The sequence below is a fragment of the Manduca sexta genome, chromosome 10, assembly GCF_014839805.1.
Source record: "Manduca sexta isolate Smith_Timp_Sample1 chromosome 10, JHU_Msex_v1.0, whole genome shotgun sequence".
Lineage (NCBI taxonomy): Eukaryota > Metazoa > Arthropoda > Insecta > Lepidoptera > Sphingidae > Manduca > Manduca sexta.
The window spans coordinates 5962733-5989155 of NC_051124.1; the positions used below are offsets into that span (position 1 = coordinate 5962733).

General features: G+C 34.7%; 1 protein-coding gene across 2 annotated transcripts; it reads left to right on the forward strand.

Annotated features, from left to right (window-relative positions):
* The first annotated feature begins 344 nt into the window (after positions 1-344).
* On the forward strand, positions 345-19953 carry LOC115455855 (succinate dehydrogenase [ubiquinone] flavoprotein subunit, mitochondrial). 2 transcript variants are annotated; one of them, XM_030184615.2, is made up of 13 exons: positions 345-605; positions 2014-2275; positions 2489-2562; positions 6893-7068; positions 10661-10813; positions 14200-14357; positions 15540-15704; positions 16048-16247; positions 16464-16661; positions 17500-17644; positions 17896-18131; positions 18415-18579; positions 19116-19953. In XM_030184615.2, exons 1-12 carry the CDS (start codon positions 558-560, stop codon positions 18568-18570), a joined length of 1971 nt encoding a protein of 656 aa, XP_030040475.1. In that variant the 5' UTR covers positions 345-557; the 3' UTR covers positions 18571-18579; positions 19116-19953. The 2 variants fall into 2 exon arrangements, with proteins under 2 accessions (XP_030040475.1, XP_030040476.1); XM_030184616.2 differs by having other exon boundaries at positions 346-605; positions 19127-19953.
* The last annotated feature ends 6470 nt before the right edge of the window (positions 19954-26423 follow it).

Here is a 26423-nt window from a genome sequence, read left to right on the forward strand (position 1 = left end):
AAATGTTTTAGTAAATACACCAATTACGATTGGCGCCAGCAAAATTAAAAACCTACTTGGTGGCACTTTTAGTGTTAACGTTGTTAGTACCTACAAGGAAATTAGTTGTTTATTTTAGCACAACGTGGCGAGGTTTTTGTTTTCCTCTTCACTCTATACAATGCATGTATGGACCGATATATTATTTTCGCTCGTGACTCCGACCCTGTTGAGGTCAGTTTACAGAATAAAGAGTTGCCAATACAAGTGAGTCCGTTAAAGCAGTGCTCTCGACCCCATAAAGAGTTTTTTATAATTAGTTTAATTAGCCCTACTGAGCTAACTACTATGCTGTTTACAATTTACAGTAATGTACTGTTTGATTGCGTAGTATCGCTTCGCGCATATCAATAAAATTACTGTCAACACTGCCGAGCGAGCAATTTTGGTGGTCAACACTCACGTCTAACGTCATAAAGACAAACTGACAAATAGCGCGCTGGTGCTTGTGTGTGAATGTGATTTTTGGTTGTTAAAAATTAAAATTTGTACTCGGGGTGCGGACAGAGAGTTCCATCATGAGTGCAATAATGAAAGTCGCCGTATCCCGAAGCCCTGCCTCGCTGGTATGTAAAATTTTATTTTTTTATACAAATCCGTAAATAAGTTATGTAATCGGTAAACGGCCGCAAAATATTTTGGACAAACTAATTCAGTTCAATAGATTCCGTGACTCAGATATCCTACATATTAAAAATATGGTTATTCATAAAATTTTCCTATAGGTACCTCTTGGCACTCCAATATTTATTCATATCCGTACATTTTTATCAAGTTGAAAGATTTGTAAGAATACCTTTTACTTTTATTTCCAATTAATGAATATTATATTAGTCTATACGTAGACATTTCATGTTTCCGACGAGGTTAAGTCAATTTTTCGTTCATCATTTAGTACAGTGAGCTACAATAATTTGGAACTTTCTAAACATTTTATTTATAGTCTTCAACGAAATATTTGCAAAAAAATTACTTGTACGTATATTTTTTCGCATTACGTAATTTATCTCTTTTAAAGCTCACGTCGGCGTCTTGAAGAAGATAGGTAATATTTAAAATATAATATACACATACTTATGATATTTTAAAGGGCCAGATTTTCATCTTATTAGAATTCCAAACATGATTTTTTGCAAAATCCATAGACCTTTAAATTCTATGAACCTAACTTGGACATTGAATCCCAGAGCTCAATTTTAATAGCCTCCACATTCTGGTCTTTTAATAAAGATTATTACCTAAGTTCAGAAATAAAAAAGTAAAAAATCAGTATCTTCTGTTTAAATAATGTATTTCCAGAAGAATTAAACAAAGCCTTAAGAAACAGTAAAACTACCCAATACTTGATAACAGTTTTATTCCATTTGTATTTCAAAGTATGCCTATCATCAGTAAATCAAACATGTATTTTGAAATTTAGAGAAAACCAAGTAAATCATAAGAAATAAAACATCAGTTTGCTTACATTATATGCTAATTCCATTGAAATACTTATCAATGTAATAGCAGCAATAATAATTATAAGTACCACACCCATAATCTATAAAGAATGCTAGTAATGTTCATTAAATATTGATACTTAATTACTTTCAGGTTTAAATAATTATACCATTTAAAGTGAAAGTTTTGAAATAAAATATTAAATAAGCCAGAATATAAATAGGAAATATGTTTGTGTATTGAATTAAGAAAGGTAATAGTATAAAGAGTAGAATATAAACAAAAACAAAGAAAAGTAATCTAAATATGTTTAGAAACATTCTCTGCTATTAAGCTTTATTGGATAATGTTCATTATTTAATACTATAAAAAAAGAACATCAAACTGACATTATCATTATCATACCTGTCATGTAGTCTTACAAAACTTTGAAAGACTACAAAAATATTAATAAAAATTTAAAATAACAATATTTATGTCAATGAAAAGGAATAATCAAAATGGATTTATTTGAATGATATCTAATTGTTCCAGGCTTCTTATCTTTACCGAAATCTCCACTTGTCGGTTGGAGGTGCCACACCAGCCAAGGATGCATCAAGCAACTCAAATATGACTAAAGCATACACAGTGATTGATCACAAACATGATGCCCTGGTTATTGGAGCAGGCGGGGCTGGTCTCCGAGCTGCCTTCGGTCTTGTTCAAGAAGGATTCAAAACAGCTGTTGTTACTAAACTGTTTCCTACCAGATCCCACACTGTCGCTGCTCAGGGTGGAATTAATGCTGCTTTAGGTAAGTTTTCAGTTATACACTATTGATATTATATCTTATGGATGCACACAATTTTTTTTAAGTAGGTATTTGTTTTGTAACTGCAAAAAAAGTTGATTGATAGGGAAAAATACATATAAATGATTTAATGTAAATACATAGAAGAACTTAATTGAGCAAGTATATGTTTAATTGTATGTATGTACAAATTGTTGAATATAAATATGTTTCCAGGTAACATGGAAGAAGACAGTTGGCTCTGGCACATGTATGACACAGTCAAGGGTTCAGATTGGCTTGGAGACCAGGTAATTAATTTCCAAATTGTTATGTACTGTATGAATTATTTTTAATTACTTCTTAAAATGCCTAAATGCAAATGAAACTATTTAGATGTTCATATTAATAATAAGGTAATGGTGAGAAAGGTCTGATAGACAATTATATATAGCTATAATTATTTTTCTCTTAAATTTTATATACCACCAAAACCACAATAAAAAATACTTAATCTATGCATATATTATAAAGGCCAAGTACACCGAGTTCTTTCTGTTACACTTTCACCGGTGAACTACTGAACAAACTTAGATTAAATTTGATATAGAGATAGCTTGAAAGTTGAGACCTTGGTAAGGACATAGAGTTTTTTATGTCAAGAAAATATATGTAGGTCTGAAGCTTGTTTTGGATCATTAACCCAGGCAACATTTTTCACGAAGGTCGGAACCGCGAGCAAAAGCTAGTTTCTAACAAAATACCCACAATTGTAATACAAGTGATTCGAAAATTTGCTCAACATGTAAATATTTATTTATTAGCACATAGTATGTTTTAGAAGTCACATTGTAAAATTTTCAACATTGACACTTCAATTTGAATCTTTTTATAGGTCATTTGAGCATATCTAAGGATGTTAATTGACATTATGTTTACTCACAGATTAACATGTTAGTATGAATAATATTGTGTATGCAAATTAATGTGTTGTGGGATCTAACAAATTTTAAAGCCATAAAATTTGACTCGCGCTTCCCCGTAAGCGTCTATAAGCGCTTGCCCAAATTGTGTCTGGTCTACTATAATAGTATTATAGATGACTTTGTTCTATTATCATTTGTGAGTAGTTGTTACAACGCACAAAGATAAAGAAAGATTGGTACAAGAATTATCTTCGAAACAATTTAGGTTAGTCCTATTTTAAAATCAAGACATAGTTAGGTAGATATTGAATTACTGTTCTGTGATGGCATATTTCACCAAATGGATACCTTGATTAACTATTAACACGACTTTCAATTACCTTTGGGTTATAAAAAAAAGAAGTTCGAATGATCATTACATAAACCAGTGTTTAGTAATATTTCACAATGTTGAGAAACTCAGCTGGCCGGCTGTGCCAAGTGCCAACTTTTGTTTTCTACAGAAATGAACTAAACAATATAAATAATACATCGCGGTCAGTTTAATGCTCCTATAGACCGTTGACATTTGTTAGCATTTGAGAGTTTTCCTTATCAATCGTATTACCATAAAACGATCTGGCTTGTGAGGAAACTGCGTATGCTGCGTGGACACGCGTTTTTTTGTTTCATTATTCAGTTTGCGCTCGCTATAATAAAACTTTCTTTGCGTGGTCATTATACGACGTAGAAGCAATACATTCTTAACTGGTCACTGAACATGATAAATAACTATTAATTGTTTAAAAATATGTTTATTTGAATAGATGTTTAACGAATATGGTCTATTTGATTACATTTCTCTAATTGATCATTACTGGCCAAGTTATTGAAATACATTATAGGATCCATCAAGATTACATTGATGATTTCACAGTTGAGTATGCCTTATAGATTCTAACGGTTTCGTGGGGCCAGGTATCAGAATTACAAAAAAAGCAACCCAAAATCTTCCGCTTTATAATGCTTTTTACTGAGCCAGTGTTATCTCTATCGACTCGATCTCGTTGCAACTGGCGCAGCTTCACTACCTGTAAAATCAAAGTAATCCTTCGTTAAAACAGAGACCTCAAACTTGTATAAAACTTTCCATGTAATCGTCGAATTTAGTTGTCGGACCGGTTTTCGTCTAATAAAACTCGAAAGGTAGAGCGATGGTAGATATTTATTTACATATGGATATATAGTTGGGTAGGTGTGTTTCTTTATCAGTATTTTTATTGATACCTTTATCGTTGTTTTAATGCAAGACTTTGCTAGTGGGTGACGAATCTGTTATGAAGTACAACTCGCTATTTAGATATTGGGTAATGCTGCACTCCAAAGTCGGCAGATAGCTCATTTGTGTGATGAAAATATCTTAAATACTTATTTTTTTACAAGTGCCAAGATCTTTAAAATGTGAGACAATGCCGACATGAGTCACCAACTATTATATTCATATTTGTAAACAATTAAAAAATATATTATTTTTAGGATATAGATATGACAATAATTCTACGCAACAAAAAAATTAAACGTCCCACATGTTGATAAGTTCTTAATGATATTGACAAAGCCGTCAGTTCACATTAGCGCAAGGTCATTGTTATGTTATATGCCGTGCTGAGGCACTACCACCATGCTATACATATTATTTTCTTCCATACGTACACGGCATAGTGACCCCGCTGCTCCCGATGGTAAGTAGAGTGGGGTCGAATAGAATGTCGACTGAAGAGATATGTTTACCCCTCGGCAGTCGACACAACTATGCCGGCCTATTGGATTTGTATATATAAAGCTGTGTACATCCATGCCTGAACATGGTAAAGCCTGTGCTGAACCATGCTGAGGCAGGTTTTAACACCCTGTGTACGTTGGTCGCTATCCGGGCGGATATAAAATATATACCAGCTAATATCACAGACTTTATATAACAAAGCTGTTACAAATAATGACCGACAATTTTCTACTTTAGTTGGACGGAACGCGGTCCCTGCCTTGCGTTCAATGTCGGAGCGTTTAGTTCCATTCGTGTATAAAAATATTATAATAATCAGAAAACACAATAAATATTCAATTAGTAAGTAAATAACGTTCACATTGGTTTACTCTTCGCAATACATTTGTGTAAATTGTTTAAATAAAGATAAATTTAAAACATTATTGAGAAGCCACTAAATTAATCATTTTGTTATTTATCGGTCATAGGTAAATAATTACATAGATTTAATTGGGTGGCATGAGTTTTTACGGATCATTACATAAAATTTGTGCCCGATATGGCGATAGACTCGTCCCCTATCACATCATGGGACGGAACCTCTGCATACCCCTTCGGGGATAAAATGCGTGATGTTATGTACACCTCTGTATATAATAGACTTTTTTTGCCCAAGACGTCTACAATAATGCTAGATGTATACTATAATCTGTTATTTCTTATATTCTGTTTAAACACCTCACGAGTTACGACCATTTACATTAAATAACAGTTCGCTTCGGATAGCAATATTGCTTTTTTGTTCTGTCAGTCTTGCGCAATCGTCTCATTAGAACACAATATATTTTTTCTTTTATAACGGTTATTGGTTCTACAGCGCTCGGCCAATATCATTTCATTTATCTTACAATATAAACTACGCCAATGACTTAGAGTTCTTTTTGGTGTACGGCGTTCTTCAATTTATTGTAATCCTCACTTAATATTATACTTAAATGTCTAATTAACACTCGTATATCTGCTACGCTTTCACGAATTAACCACTTTGACTTATAGTATTTCTTTTTATATATTTGTCACAATTTCAATTTGATAGATAGCCACATGCTAGATAATATTTTCTTAGACTTCGCTTTTTTTGGTATTGAAGTGTTTTAAATAAAATCGTAGTTGTAAATTTAAAGCGTAGTCATAGGGATTTCAGTCTACAGCCGTAAAGTAAATGAGATAATCTAATTGTAGGAACACTAATTCATTGTTATTGCGTTGTTGGAATATATTCATGACCCACGGTATAATGCGAAGTACTATCCACTGACCGATAAAGTGACAACATGTTATTTATATTTGTCAATCATGCATTCAATCCATAAGTCATGTGCCCAGGGTGAACGGTTTCAAGGCGTAGTGACCTTCAAACTGGAAACAATTCCTGCTTATTTAGTAGGATTGTTATTCGACAGAAAAAAACCAGCTACGTAATATATGACTGATATTCTCGGTTTTTACACAATTTAACGTTTGAATTTGCGTGCATAACAAATTAAACTATGTTTGGTTATGTTTAGTGATGGGAATCTCAGCGGGGAATCTGTGACACCACGCCTCGTCAATATTGATTTTTGTGAACGGCTACGCTTAGTCGCATTATGTAAAGTTGTCCGATAAGATTACAGTAAGAACTATACGAGTGGAAATTTGTTGTCTTTGTAGATAATATGGAAAATTTTAGGGAAATTATATGCGTGTTGGATATAAAAAGTTGTTCATTTATTTTTAGCCATTTAGAAAATAATATAAAACCTAGATGACATGACAGGACGCTTGTACCTACCAAGTATCCAACATAAAAAACAAAACTGAAACTTATTATTATTTCGTTAATGTTCAAAGTTATACGAACCACATGGCAACCCTAGTAGAAAATATAAAAAAAACAAATTCAATATTTAAGATCCTGTATTTTTCCAGGACGCCATCCACTACATGACTAGGGAAGCGCCGCACGCGGTCATCGAGCTTGACAACTACGGTATGCCATTCTCCCGCACCCCCGAGGGCAGGATCTACCAGCGCGCCTTCGGTGGACAGTCCCTCAAGTTCGGCAAAGGCGGACAAGCGCATAGATGCTGCGCTGTCGCCGACAGGTAAGGATGAACTCTATTTAAAAAAAAATATTGGCACAATGTTAGAAATATGCAGCAAATACAAATATAAAACAGTTTCTATTACTTTATTTTGCGCAAGGTATGCTCTTGTCGAGTTTTTGATTCGACGAAGTAGTTTGACAACAGTAAATGCAGAAATGTTGCCAATTAACCTTTAGTACTAATTATATCTACATGCGTTTGCACAAAGATATAATTCTATGAATTATGATAAAATTCTGTTTAGAAATACGATTAATGTGTTATTTTTTAATCGTCCGACGAAAGTAGTAAAATAAAAATATCAAATATGTTAGTTGAATTGTTTCATGTTTATTTTTAAATTTCATTCGGATTACAACTTATTTAACGGATATTTAAAAAAACGCACATAATTCAATAGCAATAATGCTCGATGAATCGTCTTGTATATTGGCACCTATTTTTTTTATATTATACAGTAATTGTCCAATGAAATACTGGATCTACGGGTCGCATGTACTCGGTAACATGTTTATAAATACGGTCATAATCAGTAAACTAGAATCTATACTAATATATAAGACTCAAAAAGTTTATTTGTTTGTTTGAACGCGCTATCTGGAACTACTAAACCGATTTAGATATTTTTTCACTAATAGGAATAATAATGTATAGAATACTCCTGGTTGCTGTAGGCTACTTTTGTCCCTAGAAATATTTGTCCCGGAAAAACTTTTTCACGCGGTCGGAGCCGCAGGCAATCATAGTTAAATTGACAACTATACATTTATATATGTGTTATTTGTACTTGGGAAGAGGCAGAAAACCTATTTTATCTGGGGATTAATTTGGATATAATCTAAACTCCATGTTGACCAGCGAAGGAGAGAGCTTTATGTTTAAATACCACAGACATCATAAAATATAAAACTGACAGTTGATATTAAGAACATAATATAGATTATGTTAAAATGCGCAAAATGAATAAGCTAAGCCCCAAAACGTTTACATAATTGAAATATATTGCATAGCTAATATGGCTTTTTCTGACCCCTCTTAATAAAATCGTGCTGCCAAATCTAGTAATATCCATGTTTTATGTAGGCTAGAAGATGCTAAACTGTCGTGATCTATTATTATGATGAATACATGCCAAGAAATGCCAATCAATGTAAATTTACCGTATAAATATACAATATACAAACATAATATGTCATAACAAATAAGTTCACTCATTCATTATGTGTGATAGGTCTTTGATGAATAAAAGATAGATTTTGAAAGTAAATAATAATAATAATAATATCAGCCCTGTATTATATACTTGCCCACTGCTGAGCACGGGCCTCCTCTACTACTGAGAAGGATTTTGAAAGTGGTGAAACATAATTACGACTCTATTTTCATCGCCCTGAAATATCGTATAGTCCCCCGTAGATTCATTGAAATAACGCTCATAGCAGCTAAATCATTCTACCTCTAGCTTAGAGATTATTTATTTTGTATACATAAAAATCTATGAAATTCTTTTCATCATAACACTTTCAGTTGTCTATGCGTCTCTAAAAATCAACGGCGACGTCTTTCGAGAACAACTTCCGGTCAGACATAAAGATTGACATTCACAACAATTACTATATATTACCAACGCGATCATGCACTTTGTCGCCGGTCTAACGCTGTTAGAAACTTAAAAGACGGTATATATCTAAAGTAAAGATAATTTTATGATGCGGTCACAACACCGGCAGGAAAAGTAAAACAAAATTTTATTGTTCTCTCTTTTGCTACACATATTACCTACACGGAAAACTACAGATTACGGGTTCGATATTTAAATCAGCGAAACAGTTAATGCGCTTGATTCCACATAAACAAGTTTTACTTTAAGGTGTTTATTTCTGTGCCATTTTCGGCAAGAACCGGTTTCACCATACTCAATATACAAGACAGCCAAAAAAAAAATAAACAGCACATTATGATATCCGTGTAAATGGTGTATAAATAACTTTTTGTCGTCATATGAGTCACGCTTTAATGACATAATAGCCATTAAAATACCATCAAGAGCTGCCCGTGTAATTTAAACTAAAATGATTTTACTTAGCATGTTGTTGCACCGTACGGTAAAATAGCTTAGAAATGCCTACTGAATCGTGATTCGTGACTAAAGTATTAGTTTAGTGTCAATATATACTATCCATGTGTGCTAGATTTTTAGCACTTGCACTAACAAAGGCTAGCTTATTTTTTACTAATAAATAAACGTATACTATGAATAATTGTTAAAAAATAGTCATTTTAAATTTCGGTTTAGACTCTGTTATGTCAGTGCAAGTTGAAGATCAAGTTTGAAGAAATGTAGCGTCGTGTCGGTCGACAGGTTAAACTAGTTTGGTGAAGAGCGCCGCACGCTCATAACTTCACACCAGCTATTTCCACCGTCATTAAGGTGCATTTAACGATCAAGTAAAAAACAAACTTGATTAAGGCTTAGGTTATACTAAATATGGGTATTGGATAATATCATGGAACTTTCATTATATTTATCTTATGTGTACATTTTTTATATTTAATTTATTTATAAAAAATACACTATATAATAGATAGTTGACAAAAATAATCTAAATTACAACACAGTTGATCTAATAGTTAGTCAGAATCCAAATAGAAGTGTATTTGACTATCCACAATATTTTTTTTGTCATAAATGTCAGTTAAAACGTCAATTTCATGAGAAACGCCCCCTGGATCAGTCGGATGTACAATAGGATATCCAGTAAATCAGATCATAGACCAGCAAAATTTCATTTACCGTCTACAAGAATAGGTCTGGCGTTTGTCGAAATTGTATATAGAGTCTGGACTAATCTGAACACACTTATGTATCTGAACATAGAAGTTTCTAATCTTAATTTATCAAATTAAATTAGGTAAGACTCCTTCAAATAGCGGCTAGGAAGTTGTGTATATTTTGAGAATAAGCATTAAACAAATGAACAATTAAAATATCTCAAGAAATTCTCACGTACTTATTATAAATTTAAATGAAATAACAAAAACAAACTTCACTCGGCACGAACAGTCACATTTGAATTTTAAATAATTTACATATGATTAGCATAAATTACATTTTTGAATAAGATGTATCTACTGATGACTTGTGAGAAACTAGTTTTTGTTAACAATTTTACTTCATCACTAGATTTTGTTCGCGGTCTCGCTCACCTGAAATCATCTTTCTTGACATAAAATGGCCACTACATACTTTTTCATGATTAAAGATAGCCGATACGTTAATCCAGAACTGGAGATTATTTATCTGTCAAATTTCATCGAAAGTCAGTCGGTGGGACTTGTATAAAGTAGTGTCTAGTGAAGGTTGTGTATTTATGTTTAAGGTTTAGTGAGGTTATAACTATAGGGATAGGGGTTAACTTACTACCCATAAGGGTATACCTAACATCTGAACATGTTCGCTTGTTTCGCTCGCATTTATAATATAAGAAGTTTCATGATTATTTATACATGTATTTCTTGGTTTGTTGCAAAATGTTACTTGTAATGTAATGAATAAAGAACTTGAACTCATAACCAATTTTGTTCCTAGAACCGGTCACTCTCTCCTGCACACCCTCTACGGCCAGTCGTTGAGGTACGACTGCGAATACTTCATCGAATACTTCGCACTCGACTTGTTGATGGAGGACGGCGTGTGCAAGGGATGCATCGCGCTCAACCTTGAAGATGGAACTTTGCACAGGTATGACTGCTATCTATTATATACAATGGCGACCTTGGCCGGTGCGACGCTCCGGCGTAAACAAAAAAAAAGGTTTAATACATTTTTATTTTTCTCCCGACGTTTCGAAGACTTTGCGGCCTTCATGATCACCGGGGGGACTGAAGTGTTGTTCATCCGCAACGTCAAAATTACAATATCTACCTACATTTTACATATATACAACTTTTTAAATTTATTTTTATTTTATTTGACTCCTTGGGAGAAAATTAAAATATAAAAACCGCGATAAAATCCGAAAAATAGTTTAATTTTAATGTCTAATATTCGCGAAAACATAAGAAATCATTACATAAAAAATGTTCTCGATTTTAACAATTTCGTGGGTGGCTAGATTAACTTTATTGGTAAAGGGGTAGAGGCCTAATCTAGGCCTATCACGCGAGGCACCCGTAAGCGCGAGGTTCCAAACGTCTTCCCGGTTCGCTCCTCCCTAAGGCCGCCTCTGATTAAGTCTGATTACTATTATACCTGCGTGTACAATCAACCACAAAAGTAGCTGAATAAATTCAATATTTCAAATAGCCTTTAAACTTCTTTGTTCTTATTAACAATAGTTTTTTTGCGTTAAGTACTAAAATAATTTATTGTAACATCGATTAAATTAATTGAAATAATGTAAAATTAATGTGTAGAAGCAATTTAAAATGTTACATTTGTTCAACTAGTTATGTGATTGACTGTGCATACAATGCCACGAATACAGAGAGATGGAAAAACCTCACAAAAGCCGCAACGAATCTATCAGTACGATACATAATCACGGCCTACGACCGCTCCGCCAGGAGTGTACCAATAAGAAGAAGAAATTACTATCTGATTCTATCTTTGGTCTGGTATCTTTAAGTCGTAAGTTCCTGAGTTCGATTCCCAGGCTTCTTAAGCAAACGATTATCCAAGGACTAAATCCTTCTGTGACATTAACATTGAACAAGCTGGTTGTCTAGAACACCTTTAATGACAGTTCTTGGATCTATTGGTCGATTTTGATAACAATACGTCTACGATTTTGTGTTCTGTAATGTTTTATGCAGAATATAAAAAAAATTACAACTCAACTCCAGTAGTCGGGACGAGCAAGTCGTTCAACTAATGATAGGCGCCAAAACTGCCCATAAATAATATTGAAATAACCATAATATTGATAATAGAGGTCGAATTAAGGACTTACGTATAGCCTGTCAGATTCGTAGTCGAAGAAATCCTATTGTAAAAAATAAAAATCCATAAATCCGCATTCACAGAAGATAAACAAAATTCATTATTTTTAGTTGATTTCGAACTCTCTTTATCTTTTGTTATCCGTAACTATCATTATATTGTAAACATATCAATTAATTCAGTAATCCATTACATTGATGATTTTCTTTCCAATACATATCGGCGATTTGTAATTTTCTTCATATAATAATAAATTAAAATAATAGCCGCGATAGCCTAATTGGTTGTGGAACGGACTGCCGAGACGAATGTCCGCAGGTTCAAATCCCAAGGGCACACACCTCTGATTTTTCAAAAAAATTATGTGTGTATTCTTTGTGAATTATCGCTTGCTTTAACGGTGAAGGAAAACATCGTGAGGAAACCTGCATACCTGAGAAGTTCTCTATAGGAATTTCAAGGGTGTGTGAAGTCTACTAATCCGCACTAGGCCAGCGTGGTGGACTAAGGCCTAACCCCTCTCAGTAGTAGACGAGGCCCGTGCTCAGCAGTGGGCAAGTATAATATAATGCAGGGCTGATATTATTATTATTATTATTTAATAATAAATTTACAGATAAAATTCATACAGCTTTAGTAAAAGTAATATGTTTAAGGGAACATTTTTTCACTTATCATTTAGCTTTTTACACCTAATAGAGCACACGCTTCTTTAAGCCTTTTTCTAAAGTATTTGGCTCAGTATAAAACCAAATCCTCACAATATGCTTGATGATATTAAATTATTGTTACTATAATATTTAAAGGGCTTGCAAATTATTTATTATCTGATTGCACGTTTCAAAAATGCAATGAAAATCCCCGATTTCTTGCTATTATTACGTACAAAAATATCAATATTATTTATACTTTCTTATTAAATCAACCTCGATGACATGCTTTTTTGACAAGGCTTAATCTGTTTACAGATACGCGAAACTTTATGTACTCGCTGAGGTTCTTTTCAAAACCAGTTTACAAGAAAGTGCCAATTATAATATTAAAAAGGTTTTATTTTATTTAGTGTAATCATTTTCATTTCCAGTAATTTGGTGTGCTAATGGTTACAACCGCGGGATTTGAGAATGAGAGTTCGTAGCTTGATATCTTGAAGGAGGCTAAAAGGCAAACTAACATTAAAAAAAAAATCGAGTTTTTTTTTCTGAGTAATTTTTTCGAAAGGAAATCGCTCATGTCGATTAGCCTTACAACCATCGTAAGATAAACATTCTGCCACAAAAGTAGCTAGCTAGTAAGCAACATATTAAGTTTAATTGAAACATTTTTTTTTCCTGTGCAGTAAACCAAATCCATTTTATATTGTTTTTGAGAACATAAAAATATTATTAAAAACAACAGTGTATTGCGATATACAATTTTGAACTTGTACAGATACTTATGTGTATGAAAGTAAATAGCGGATATTAATAGTTTTGCACTTTGTAACTAGAATGATAAAATAACCCAGGTCTGTTCGTCGCATTGTTGACTCAAAGCATCCGCCAATTTTTCTCACTTGGTACTGTAATGGCCCATTATAGTTCTGACATTTCATCACGCCGCGATGTCGTCTTGTCCCGGCTGCTAACTCTTAATATAACAGTTTCTAGAGCACCTATAAAGCATCCCCATTATGATGGTATGAAAAAAAGATAGAACAAATTATGTTACTACACTTGGCGTGTCTGTCAAAATATTTTTATAATGATTTCTTATGTTTACGCGAATGCTACACGTTAATATAAAACTATTTTTCTGATTTTATAGCGGTTTCTTATATTATAATTTTTTTCCCACTTTTGCGAAGATTTTGCAGCCTTCATGGCCACAGATACTAAGGTGTTGGTCGTCCGAAAAGTCAAAGTTACAATATCGTCTGGATGTAATAAGTCATCGATACATCGGGAGTAATTTATTACGTGAAAAACAGCTATAAAACCCGAAAAAATCATTTCAATGCCAAGTTATTTTTTGTTAGTGTCGATATTTTTGCCGCGGGACAATAATACGTCTGAACAATCTGCCAGCAATTGTAGGGGGCCCCATTTCGAGAATTTTCCAACGGCCTCTACGAAGCAATTACGCCACTTAACGTCTCACTGAGTGTGATGCGTATATTAACAATAATGTGTTTGTTTCGTGGTCAGGTTCCAAGCGAAGAACACGATCCTGGCGACAGGCGGCACGGGCCGGTCGTACTTCAGCTGCACGTCGGCGCACACCTGCACCGGCGACGGCACCGCCATGGCCGCGCGCGCCGGTTTGCAGAACGAGGACATGGAGTTCGTGCAGTTCCATCCCACTGGTCAGTACTCATTATCACCCCATGGTGTAAAATCCGCCATAGAGGTTCACGTAAATGAGTCCCGTTTCGGGATCGGCCTGTGTATCCGGTTCTAAGGCCGGCATAATTGTGGCTGGCGAGGGGTGTTTTTAGTCATCGCTCGGCGGTCGATACTCTAAGCTGGAACCTACTTCACTTACAGTCAGTTACAGTGCGGTCAGTATGCATTGTAATTATAGTTTATCAGTCGCGTGGACTATGTTCGCCTTGCATATAATATAAAAGTGATGTATAAAGTTAAAAAACGACAGACAATTTACAAGCAATTACCATAGAAAAATCTTAGTCATATATTTTTACTAGCGAACTTATTAATTTGTTTATATAAAAAAAGAACGTGATCACCACTGATAATGATTTAAGGTGGTAGCTCAAGGTCCATTTTCAATCAAAATTTAATATGACGAAATTTTAAAGGCAGAAATATCCATGATTATTAATTATTTTTACATTTTTCTTTCAACTGCGAGAACTAATCACTAACTAGACGTGAATTTAAATTCTTTACTTGCCAATACTTGTTTAGTTACCCAGATTAAAGCCGAAACAAAATGTATGAAAATGGACCTTGAGCTACCACCTTAAGTCCAATTACTATGTAGTTGTTTTGTTGGCCTAATTTAAAAAAATTAGGCCTTGGCTTATGAAATATTTATTATTCCTTAAGAATATGTAATGACGTCTGTAGTAAACTGACCATGTGACAGTTCATTACTTCGAACAAGCGTGCCTTAACCAAAACAAAGAATAAACAACACATTTCTCGTCTTACCGTCATCGGTGGTTATTATATTTATATAATAATAATTATGTCTTGTTTTCGATTACGTTTATAAATACGTCATTTATGAGATATAAATTGAATCGTCAATTATAATTGAATTGAATAATTATTCATGAAATTAATATCAAATGTAGATATTAATTACCTAATAGTCAAACGTAGAAAAATAAGTTTATGGCCGCGCAGCGTTTCACTTGGCATATTTGCGTCATTGATGTATAATATTAATTCTGTATAAAATAAAGAAAATATTTGGTTCAATACGCTGGCTGCAGCATCAGCATCATATTTATTATCTGTGATATATTACTACTGAAAGTGATGTTTCAACAAATTTCTGAAGCTTTTTATCAATGCAGGTATCTACGGCGCCGGCTGTCTGATGACGGAGGGTTGCCGCGGTGAGGGTGGATTCCTGGTGAACTCGAAGGGCGAGCGGTTCATGGAGCGGTACGCGCCGGTCGCCAAGGACTTGGCCAGTCGCGACGTCGTCTCCAGGGCTATGACTGTCGAGATTATGGAAGGTGAGTAATAATTATTTTTTAAATAGTGGCTATGTATTTTGTTTCTTTTATATCATAACTTGGCAAACGGACTATACTCTATTTTACGGAAAGAACAATAATCCAGATGTAAATACACGACCAACGTTAATGATTACTAAAATGTGTTTTCTTGTCTTATTTATTGAACATTGACTAACTTTGAAACTCATAGACAAACCGTTATTTCGAATTTTTCATTACATGAACAGTGTTCTTTTTTCTGTTGGGAATTCAATATGTATCGAGTACCACCTTAACCGTTAAAAGGTTGGCAGAATGCTGTCTGTATGTTTAAGGTTATGTTATGTAATGTGTTGTGCAGGTCGTGGGTGCGGCCCCGACAAGGACCACGTCCACCTGCAGCTGCACCACCTGCCGCCCGAACAGCTGCGCCAGCGCCTGCCCGGCATTTCCGAGACCGCTATGATCTTCGCCGGCGTCGACGTCACCAAGGAACCCATCCCCGTGCTCCCCACAGTGCACTACAACATGGGCGGCACGCCCACCAACTTCCGCGGAGAGGTCAATATACTACATTTTGTTTAATAAGATTGATAAACGTAAAATTGCTTGTTGAAGTATTTACGTATGTATGTAATAGAATATAGTTGGCAGTATACTATATACGAATAATAAAAATATAAATTTGATCAATTCCTTATATTACTTTACATTTAATTTGTAAAGTATAACTGCGACTCTATGTTGTACAGTGTTGTGACGTCCCATGTGCCGCAGGTGATCACGCACTACAACGGCTCGGACCGCGTGGTGCCGGGGCTGCTGGCGGCGGGCGAGGCGTCGTGCGCGTCGGTGCACGGCGCCAACCGCCTCGGCGCCAACTCGCTGCTCGACATCGTCGTGTTCGGCCGCGCCTGCGCACTCACCGTCGCGGAGACCAGCCGCCCCGGAGATGCGCAGGCGCCGCTCAAGGAGGTCACTATACACTGCATACACTGTGCATCTCACGCATTTACATTTTAAGCGAAGTTAAGATTAGCAAGAAAACTATTAAATGTGTCTTCCTTACTTAGTCATTTTTACTGTGCAAGCAAACACAGCAAATTGACTTTTTAAGCCTTATAAGGCTTGCGATAAATCGCATCTATTGAAATATTGCCGTTAGTGCCAACGTATATGGAAGTCCTCGCCTAATATATTACAAATCTAAACTTAAAATTATAGTGTTGTACCATAGATTGATTTTGTCAAGTTTCAAGTACATCTAAATATCATTTTTTAATAATTCTACAACTCCTAAAGAAAAAAGTAATAATTATGTTGGGCATTAATGTACTCAGAATTATCTTTACTTATCGAGCGTAGCCCCGACTGAATAGGTAATTATTGTGTTTCTGTATTTATTTTATGCGTAAATTTATCATGATGCTTACTCGCAAACGCGTGACCCTACCAGCTCTATCGAGAAACAATAAATCATTTTAATTCCGAGAAATGTACCTAGTATCAACGCGTACACCAAGTTCAAACAAGGGTTTTCTGTTTGGTATATTATTCTAAACTTAGCTGATTGCTAACGATGACTGAATTGGTAAGACAGAAGCATTTTTGATAAATATTCTGAGTTGATGAACGTTCTGTAAAATAAATACCGTATTTTAAGAAAACAAATAAGTAAACACACTTTACTTTGAAGGCGTATGAGATGATATGGACTTCTTTTTAGCAATATTTGGAGTTATTTAAACTCTCTTATTTAAGCATCCCTTAATACCGTAACTACGAAGTAATATGTATGTCGGTGTGTGTACAGTCGACGGGCGAGGCGAGTGTGGCCAACCTGGACCAGGTGCGGTACGCGGACGGCGCCGTGCCCACCGCCAAGCTGCGCCTCGCCATGCAGCGCTGCATGCAGACCAACGCCGCTGTCTTCAGGCAGAAGAGCACGCTCGAGGAAGGTACGTGTACTCTTTCTCTTTCTATTGATTACTTGACGAGTTCATCTTGAATGAGTGGCCAACGAGACCCTTCTTTGCCAATAATTATAATCAAGGGTGTTTGTTGCCTTTAAAGAATTCTAAAGGCAAATGTTAGTTTTCATGTCTTAACAATACAACAAAAACCTATGCAACAACTATACAAGTTGAATTGCCAAAAACGTCGTTCAGATCCATATAAAATATAATTTTAATTCACTTCGTATCACCAGGCCAGCGTCAAATCCATGATATCTACAAGCAGATAAACGACGTGAAAATATCTGACCGTTCTTTAATCTGGAACTCGGATTTGGTGGAGACTCTGGAGCTGCAGAACCTGCTGATCAACTCAGTGCAGATCGTGGAGGGTGCGCTCGCCCGGGAGGAGTCGCGTGGCGCGCATGCGCGAGAGGACTTCAAAACGCGCCGTGACGAGTACGACTACTCCAAGCCACTCGACGGCCAGGTGCGATTACGTGCATATAATACTTGTTCGACATAAAATTAAAACATCAATCCTGTATCTAAGGTACAGCTAGGTACAGGCTTCCTTTATTACTGCAAGAGTTATTTCACACGGCTGTTAATAACTATGAACAATATTTATTCTTCGCCCTTTTGATAATCACACGATATTAAACCAAACTTTAATCATTAACTCCTATATATATATTCACACTGCATATTTAAAATCAACAGGACCATTTTTTTATATGTGGTTATAAATCCAATATAATCTTTTCCCACAGACAAAGCTGTCGTTCGAGCAGCACTGGCGCAAGCACACGCTGGCGGAGACTGACCCGGCGACCGGCGCCACCAAGCTCTCCTATCGACCCGTCATCGACCACACGCTCGACCAGGGCGAGTGCAAGACCGTGCCGCCTGTCATCAGGACGTACTAGACAAATTGGGTAAATAAAATATTAATTTATAATGGAATTCAACATTCATAATCATTCATCTAGAGTTTCTTGTCCATTCTGCTCCGGTGAGAACAGCTTTTCAGACAGGTTGAGTTAATATTGACGAAATGTAATTATTGTAAAACATTTTACAAGTTCAAATAAAATATTTCTTTTCATTAAACGGAAAAATAACGAACTTATTTCACAACGAAGTTATTAATTACTAATTAATTATTTTTTAAAATACCTCCTCCTTTTTTAAGAGCATTGGAACGATGCAATCTCACTTTGCATTCGAAACTCAACTATAAAATATATTACAAAAAATGTGACTCAAGTGGTAATTTATTTTTGAAGACTAACCGTCGATTAAGCGAATGTGTCGTTCTATTTCAATCCTTCGCGAAAATAGGCCAATCAGAACAAATATTTATTGACCCGCTTACAAACAACTTATTTTGATTGGTTTATAGTCTGAATCGGTTCGATGATTGATCGTTTATTAAAAACGGCATTATGAGGCATGTTTCTAATTAAAGCAGTTCTGTTTCAGATGATATCTCATGGCGGTGCTGGCTGGGGCGGTGTTTCGGCACGCGACTGCCCACTGGATTAGTAACATTATTTCGCCCCTATTTATACCATTATTTATTGTAGTGTAGCATGAGTTAAGCGTAACAATTTACAACTTCAAGAATACTCTCTAAATTGTAAAACTAACACCGAAAACGAGTTCCAAAGCAGTCATGTACAAATTGAATAGTGCCACAGATGTTACCATATTATGCTATCGAGTTCAAACAACGCGCGAACGAGTGTTGTTTATTTGTAATATATTTGTTAAAGATAAATAGCAGCATTTATTATGATTTTAGATGTAATTAGTAGCTTCAGCAGCACCAAGGTACTTAAATGTTATGATCTAAATCCTAATATAGCTGTAAGTACCGACAGACGTGGATTTCAACTTCATTAACGTGTTAGGTTTACCTCAACGAGTAACATTTACATGCCTACAATATTGTGACGTTGTGAAAAAAATAATTAATCTCTTGTAATAAACATTTATATTTGTATACAGTTTGAATTTATATATATTTTAACACAGCACATGTTTTGCTGTTTAATCATAATAAATACCTCTATTCCAGTCTTTAGATTTTTATTGTATGTGTTATAAACTACGTCTGTGATTATCTTCGATTTCAAAAAATAACGTAAACTTGTTAACACGTATTTTAAAATAATGAATGTTGTATTGATTCGTTAATGTATCATTATGTTCGCAGTATTGCGGTGAAATTATAATTAGGTCGTTGTACAACATTGTAGTTGTTAAGTAAGCAGAAATATTAAATATAGTGTGATTATACAAACTGATACTTGTGTTTTAATTTACACAATACTTGGTTTATTTTGGTATAGTAGCTTATAAAGGATTATAGCCTTACAACAATAAAGCCAGATTCAACTAATTTCAAAAAAAGAGTGGCGCAAACGTAATTCCATGTATGAACTGACTGCTGTTTCATTGGTTGCTGATAAACAGCAGATTTGATTTTCTTTGCAACATTTGATTTTCTTTTCTTTTCAATGCTGTTGAAAAGAAAATCAAAAGAAAGACTTTCTGAGAAAACAGAGACCTATTTTTTTTATTTCCCACAAAATAGCAAACAGGAGCTAATTCACATCACGACATTGATTTTGCCCAAACTTTAATAAAGGTAATTACTTTCCCCTGGGCTCTTTTTGGCATTGCCCATATAATATTACAGAGTATTGCAATGAAATTCTTACACCCCGTAAATTATTCGAGGTGTTAAACTTGAGTTCGATTTAAATTTTATGTGTTACTTTGCTTTCTGTCGGTTACATTTTAACCGAACATTATGGTATCATTACAATTGATTTACATGGACTATAAAACAATGTCAATACATTATAATTAATAACAGACATTAATGATTTATCTGTCTTCATACATTCTTGTCTGCTAGCCAAGGGGCTGACGTAACGAGTTCAACGAGCACTTTCTAGGTGCAGACGATTAAATTATTAGCCAAGTGTACCTATATCCGTAATGCGTAATTTTTTGTACGTAGCACTCAGTTCGTGAGTCAATTTGTATTTGTTTATCCTCTGAATAGAGAATTTAAGTATATCGCTTTTAAAGTCCTTTGTTCTCTTCTTCAACAGAATACATTATATTCTATAAATATATTATTCCGATATAAATGTAATGTAACGTAAATATTAGGTACTTCGTTTTGAAATAAAGACTCTTATAAAAGCTTACGATGATTAACAGATTTTTTACGTTTTTACTTCTCTCTAAATACACATAAGCATATTTTCTCCGAAAAGGCAGGCAGAGGCGCAATTGGTGCAACCACTTTCCGCCACGTTTATTCCGTCCCATGATGTGATAGAGGGCAACTCTATCGCCACATCGGGTACAAATTCTAGACTCCTGCCTGATACTGAGTATAAAAACTCATTATCACTGCCCGGGATCGAACCTGGGACCTGAGCACTGCAGTCATACACCGTAATACAACTTCGTCACCGACGCAGTTTATATTATAAATAAATTAAATTTCTTGTACGTAATCATTAAAACCATTCATACTACTCGTACATAGCTTATATGGTTTTATTGTCTTTTAAAAAGTATAAGACAGCGAGCATTGCGCCGCACCACGATAAAAAAACACTAGAATGCTTTGTTCCCCGCTCAGATATATGGCATGTCGCATTCGTAGCAGAGAACGATCCTCATTATTCGATATTTGAATTGCACCGTGTTTACTACCACTGTACCAAAGTACTAACTGATAACTAGTGAATGTAAATGTATTTTTAGATGAAATTGGTATAAAATTCTCGAAAGTGCTTTCGATTTGGTTGCATACCGATATCTAAAGAACACGTTTCGGTGAAATGTTCCATTCACCTTATATTCGGATTATTTTGTACTTTATACAAAACAACTTTTGATATTTAATAAAGGTAAAAGAAATGAAAATATTTGATGTTAACGACAATTAAGATTATTATTCAAAACATACGCCCCAAGCAGGTAATGACTGTTGCCATCCGTTATATCTCCCTCTCAACATAATAAACATGAAACCCAAATAGATATTTGGGTATCATAGGTCACAACTCCCATTTAAGCACGTCGTTGATAAAACATGATCAAAATACGAAGTTTTCTACCTACACATTATCACAACATATAATTGTCAAAATAATATAAAAACTATTATTAATCGTTTGGAAAATTCTCACAATAATAATAATATAATTGTGGTAACGTCACTTTTGCTGTTTGAATTGATAATTGAATTCATAAATTGCTTATATAAGGTCAGGTGGGGCAAGTGCGCCGACGGGGTAAGTGCACCTACCCTAAAAAAATCGAGGACTATTGATGTTATACAATTACCGCAATCTTACATCTATGCTACTAACTGAAATACAGTTCCACTAAAAACATAAATGGCTATGTTCATTTTAATACGATTTATTCGCCATTTTATTTTAAGTGTCATTTAGACCTGTAAACCGAGATGACCCCGTGAAAGATAACATCAAATATTTCAAGATATTTAAAATATTTCTGTAAACCAGTAAGGTGAATACATAGTTTAAACCTTTTATTTTAACTTCCTGTCTGAATTTTATTTATATATACTAAAATAAATGATTTTTTAGCAATGCGAAAAAATGTACCTAAAAATTGTCGAGTAGGGCAAGTGCGCCACAGTTAATAGTCGTATGGCGCACTTGCCCCTGATCCATATATAACCAACCTTTTTTGAGAATAAGTTTTACTAATATGAATTATTATTATTAAAATGTTATACTTAACAGCAGAATTTTTTGTACTCAAGGTATTTTGTTTTTAGCCGACTTAAATAAAAGGGCGCATTAGTTAATTCGTTTTTACAAAAGAAAAACTGAAATACCTTAGTCTAGAGCAACTTTACGTGAATAGGTTGCAACTGTTCGATCAGGCACGTTATCTGGATATAATGCAGCTAAAACATATCAAATGTCATAAGGCCAAATTCTAAGTAGTTGATTTCGTAACGCATTCAAAATTGTTAATTCCTACATTTTTGTATGTTTGTATTTAGTTTTTAGAAATAAAATGGATTTTATATTAGGGCTACCATTTTTTTATTCCAACATATCCGCACACAAAACTCTAACATAGCAAAAAATTATATATCAAAACAAATTCTAAAATGTTTTCAAGCCCTGATTTACGTATATATGGCGCACTTACCCCGAATTTGATTTGACAGCCATAGTTTGTTATAATATTGAGTGATTAAAAATTATCCAAGAGCAATGCGAGTAAAACTTATTTCTCTATGGACTAAAGTGAGTGTTTTCTTTATAATGTTCTATATTGGCGTTTTTTTTTACACAGGCGCACTTACCCCATTTCCGGAGGCAAGTGCGCCTACTACCATATTTTTTTACTTTGAGCAAAATATTATTAATTTATGGTCCGATTTCCTTGAATGGCTATAAGTTGTTATCACAAAATACCAAATATTCTTAAATTAATAAAATTACATTGTTAAGTCAGCACAAAAAGAAATTATTTTGCATTGAATCCAGCTATGAAAATTTTATGGCGCACTTCCCCCGACTGACCTTAGTTAGGATTATCATAAATTATGTACCTAAATTTATTACATACTAGCTTTTGCTCACGGCTTTCTGGGATAAAAGTCCCGCTTATGCATTGTTAAAAAATTATCCGATTTAATTATATTTATGGTTCACTTTTTTGGTCATAGTGGCTTACACATAAAAGGTAGATATATGCTGCCGCGGACTTTTAGTCAGAACTACTTATACCTATACCTACGGTACATCTTTGTCTAACTCCACTAAAGATAGCAATTTTTTTGCGACTTACTTGATATGTATCGTTAAATTATAACCAAATTACACAAAATCATTGTAAATATAAAAATAATATTATAAAAATGTATTAGCAATATTAATGTAAAGTTTCATCCAAATTCGTTTAGTAGTTTTTTCGTGAAAGCGGAACAAACATACATACATCCCCACAAACTTTCGCATTTATAATATTAGTAGGATTAACTTTTTATAAATTATTCTTGTGCTTTAACTGTGCTCAGAAATAATGTAGCTTCAGATTAGTGAAAAACAAAATCGATTTATTACTTAGTTCATGAGATTAATGCGTTCAAAAAAACTCTTCAGCTTTATAATAGACTAGCTTCCGCCCGCAGCTTCGCCCGCGTGGATCTCGGACTTCAAAAATGGAGCCGGTCGCGAACGTTCGAGAATGTTCGTTTTACGAAGCTACTCGCTACGTGATTCGCTAGCCTCTAAGTGCCAAGCAAGCCGCCTGCCTGTGCGTTCGCGACCTTATATATATACAGAAATAATCCTTATAGCATGATTCAGTATTTACGTATAATGGCTTATTATTAGCGTATCTCATGTATAACTTTGGTGTTTCTATACCGATTTCTATGATAATTTTTTATGGAATATTTAATAATGTTAACTTTTTTAATTAGGGATGACTGAGAGTGTTATAAACGTAAGAGTAGACAAATATAATGAGAAAGCTTCGAACTGCTAAGCTATCGGGAGTTACACGTGTTATTGTGAGTCAACCATAAAAGATAGACATATGCTGTCGTGGGATATTTTTACATAATTTTAAGGAGAACATTTCCGTCATACATGATTTCTGTGTAGCTTTAACCATTAAGGTTGCACACGCGACGGAAGCTTAAAAATGGAGTAACTTCTCCCGTTTTCCCAACATTTCCCTTCACTGCTCTGCTCCTATTAATTGTAGCGTGATGAAAAGTATACTATAACCAGCACAGGAGTATGACAAATAATTGTACCAAGTTTCGTTAAAATCCGTCGAGTAGTTTTTGTTTCTATAACGGTTATACAGACAGACAGACAGACTGACAGACAAACAGACAAAAATTTTACTAATTTTATTTTTGGCATCAGTATCGATCCCTAATCACCCCCTGATAGTTATTTTGGAAATATATTTCATGTACAGAATTGACCTCTCTACAGATTTATTATAAGTATAGAAGATAGATATAGATAGATAGATTACTATTCTAGGAAGCTTGAAAAAAAGATATTCCAGTTTGTAGTTTTAGAGGTTATATATGTCTATATGAACTAAAGAAGTTTCTATAAGATATGTGTATTCTTTAAACCCTTTAAAGAGTATAAAATCTTTGAAAGTACATATAAAGAATAAATATACCTAATATAATTCTTATTAGAATGCCGTATGCGGTAATTTAATTTAAAAAGGGCATCAGTTAGTGGAAGAAAAATGCGTCTCCATACTTAAAGTAACATAATTATCTAATACTAGCTTTTGCCCGCGGCTCCGCCCGCGTTATAAAGTTTTTCAGGCTGAAGTTTTCCGTTATAAAAGTAGTAGCTTCCCGGGAGCCTATGTTCTTCCCAGGGTCTCAAACTGTCTCCATACCAAATTTCATCTTAATACGTTGGGTAGTTTTTGAGTTTCACACGTTCAGGCAGACAGATGCAGCGGGGGACTTTGTTTTATAATATATTTTTTAGAACTTTTTAAGAGGAACAATCCCGTCATACATCATTGTTGCTAACTTTAACCGTTTACGCAGCGCACGCAACGGAAGCTCTCAAAACTAATAATTTTTCTCCGTTTTTGCAACATGTTTCATTACTGCTCCGCTCCTATTGGTCATAGCGTGATGATATATAGCCTATAGCACTCCGGGATCAAAGGGCTATTCAACACAAAACGATTTTTTTCAGTTCAAACCGGTAGTTCCTGAGATTAGCCATTACTGCTCCGCTCCTATTGGCCATAGCGTGATGATATATAGCCTATAGCGCTCCACAAATAAAGGGCTATTCAACACAAAACGAATTTTTCAGTTCAAACTGGTAGTTCCTGAGATTAGCTATTATTGCTCCGCTCCTATTGGCCATAGCGTGATGATATATAGCCTATAGCGCTCCACAAACAAAGGACTATTCAACACAAAAAGAATTTTTCAGTTTGTACCGGTAGTTCCTGAGATTAGCCATTACTGCTCCGCTCCTATTGGGTATAGCGAGATGATATATAGCCTATAGTACTCCACGAACAAAGGGCTATCCAACGCAAAAAGAATTTTTCAGTTTGGACCGGTAGTTCCTGAGATTAGCGCGTTCAAACAAACAAACTCTTCAGCTTTATATAATAGTATAGATTTATATTAGTATAGATTTGTAGGCTCTAACAATAATGCGTGAATGGAGTAATAGGTATGTTGTGACAGGCGCGACAATCGATCTACTAAAGGATTTTGCTAAGAGAATTTTTAGTCGACAAGTTAGGACATTTTTTTACGATTTTGTATTTCAGAAAGGACAGTTTAACGTTATAAGTACTCATAGGTCATTTACAACAAAGTTTTACGGTTTCAAACGTAACAGTTGTAATTTATTGATTTCTTAAAAGTTTATTCCCACCTACTGAATAGAACATTGCTGGGAAGGTCCTAGATTAAAATTTAGAGGGGTTTTTACGGGTATGCAAGTGGATTAGATCCCATTAGAATTTCGTCTGACGAGAGATCATTACCCCTTGGTAGTCGACACAATTATGCCGACCTGTTGGAATCGGATACACACAGGCTGATCCCGGAACGCGACACACTTACGTGAACCACTATGGCGGGTGTTAAAATCGTTTGTATGGTGGTCGTTATCTGGGGGGATATAAAATATATCCTACTACCATAGAGACCTACATACCATACCATTGAGTATACTTT

Excerpts from the sequence above, each read along its gene's own strand:
- LOC115455855 (XM_030184615.2), top strand. The coding sequence starts at position 558 with ATGAGTGCAATAATGAAAGTCGCCGTATCCCGAAGCCCTGCCTCGCTG. Across the intron at positions 2,563-6,892 it reads CAGATTGGCTTGGAGACCAG|GACGCCATCCACTACATGAC; the intron begins GTAATTAATTTC and ends GTATTTTTCCAG. Across the intron at positions 7,069-10,660 it reads TGCTGCGCTGTCGCCGACAG|AACCGGTCACTCTCTCCTGC; the intron begins GTAAGGATGAAC and ends TTTTGTTCCTAG.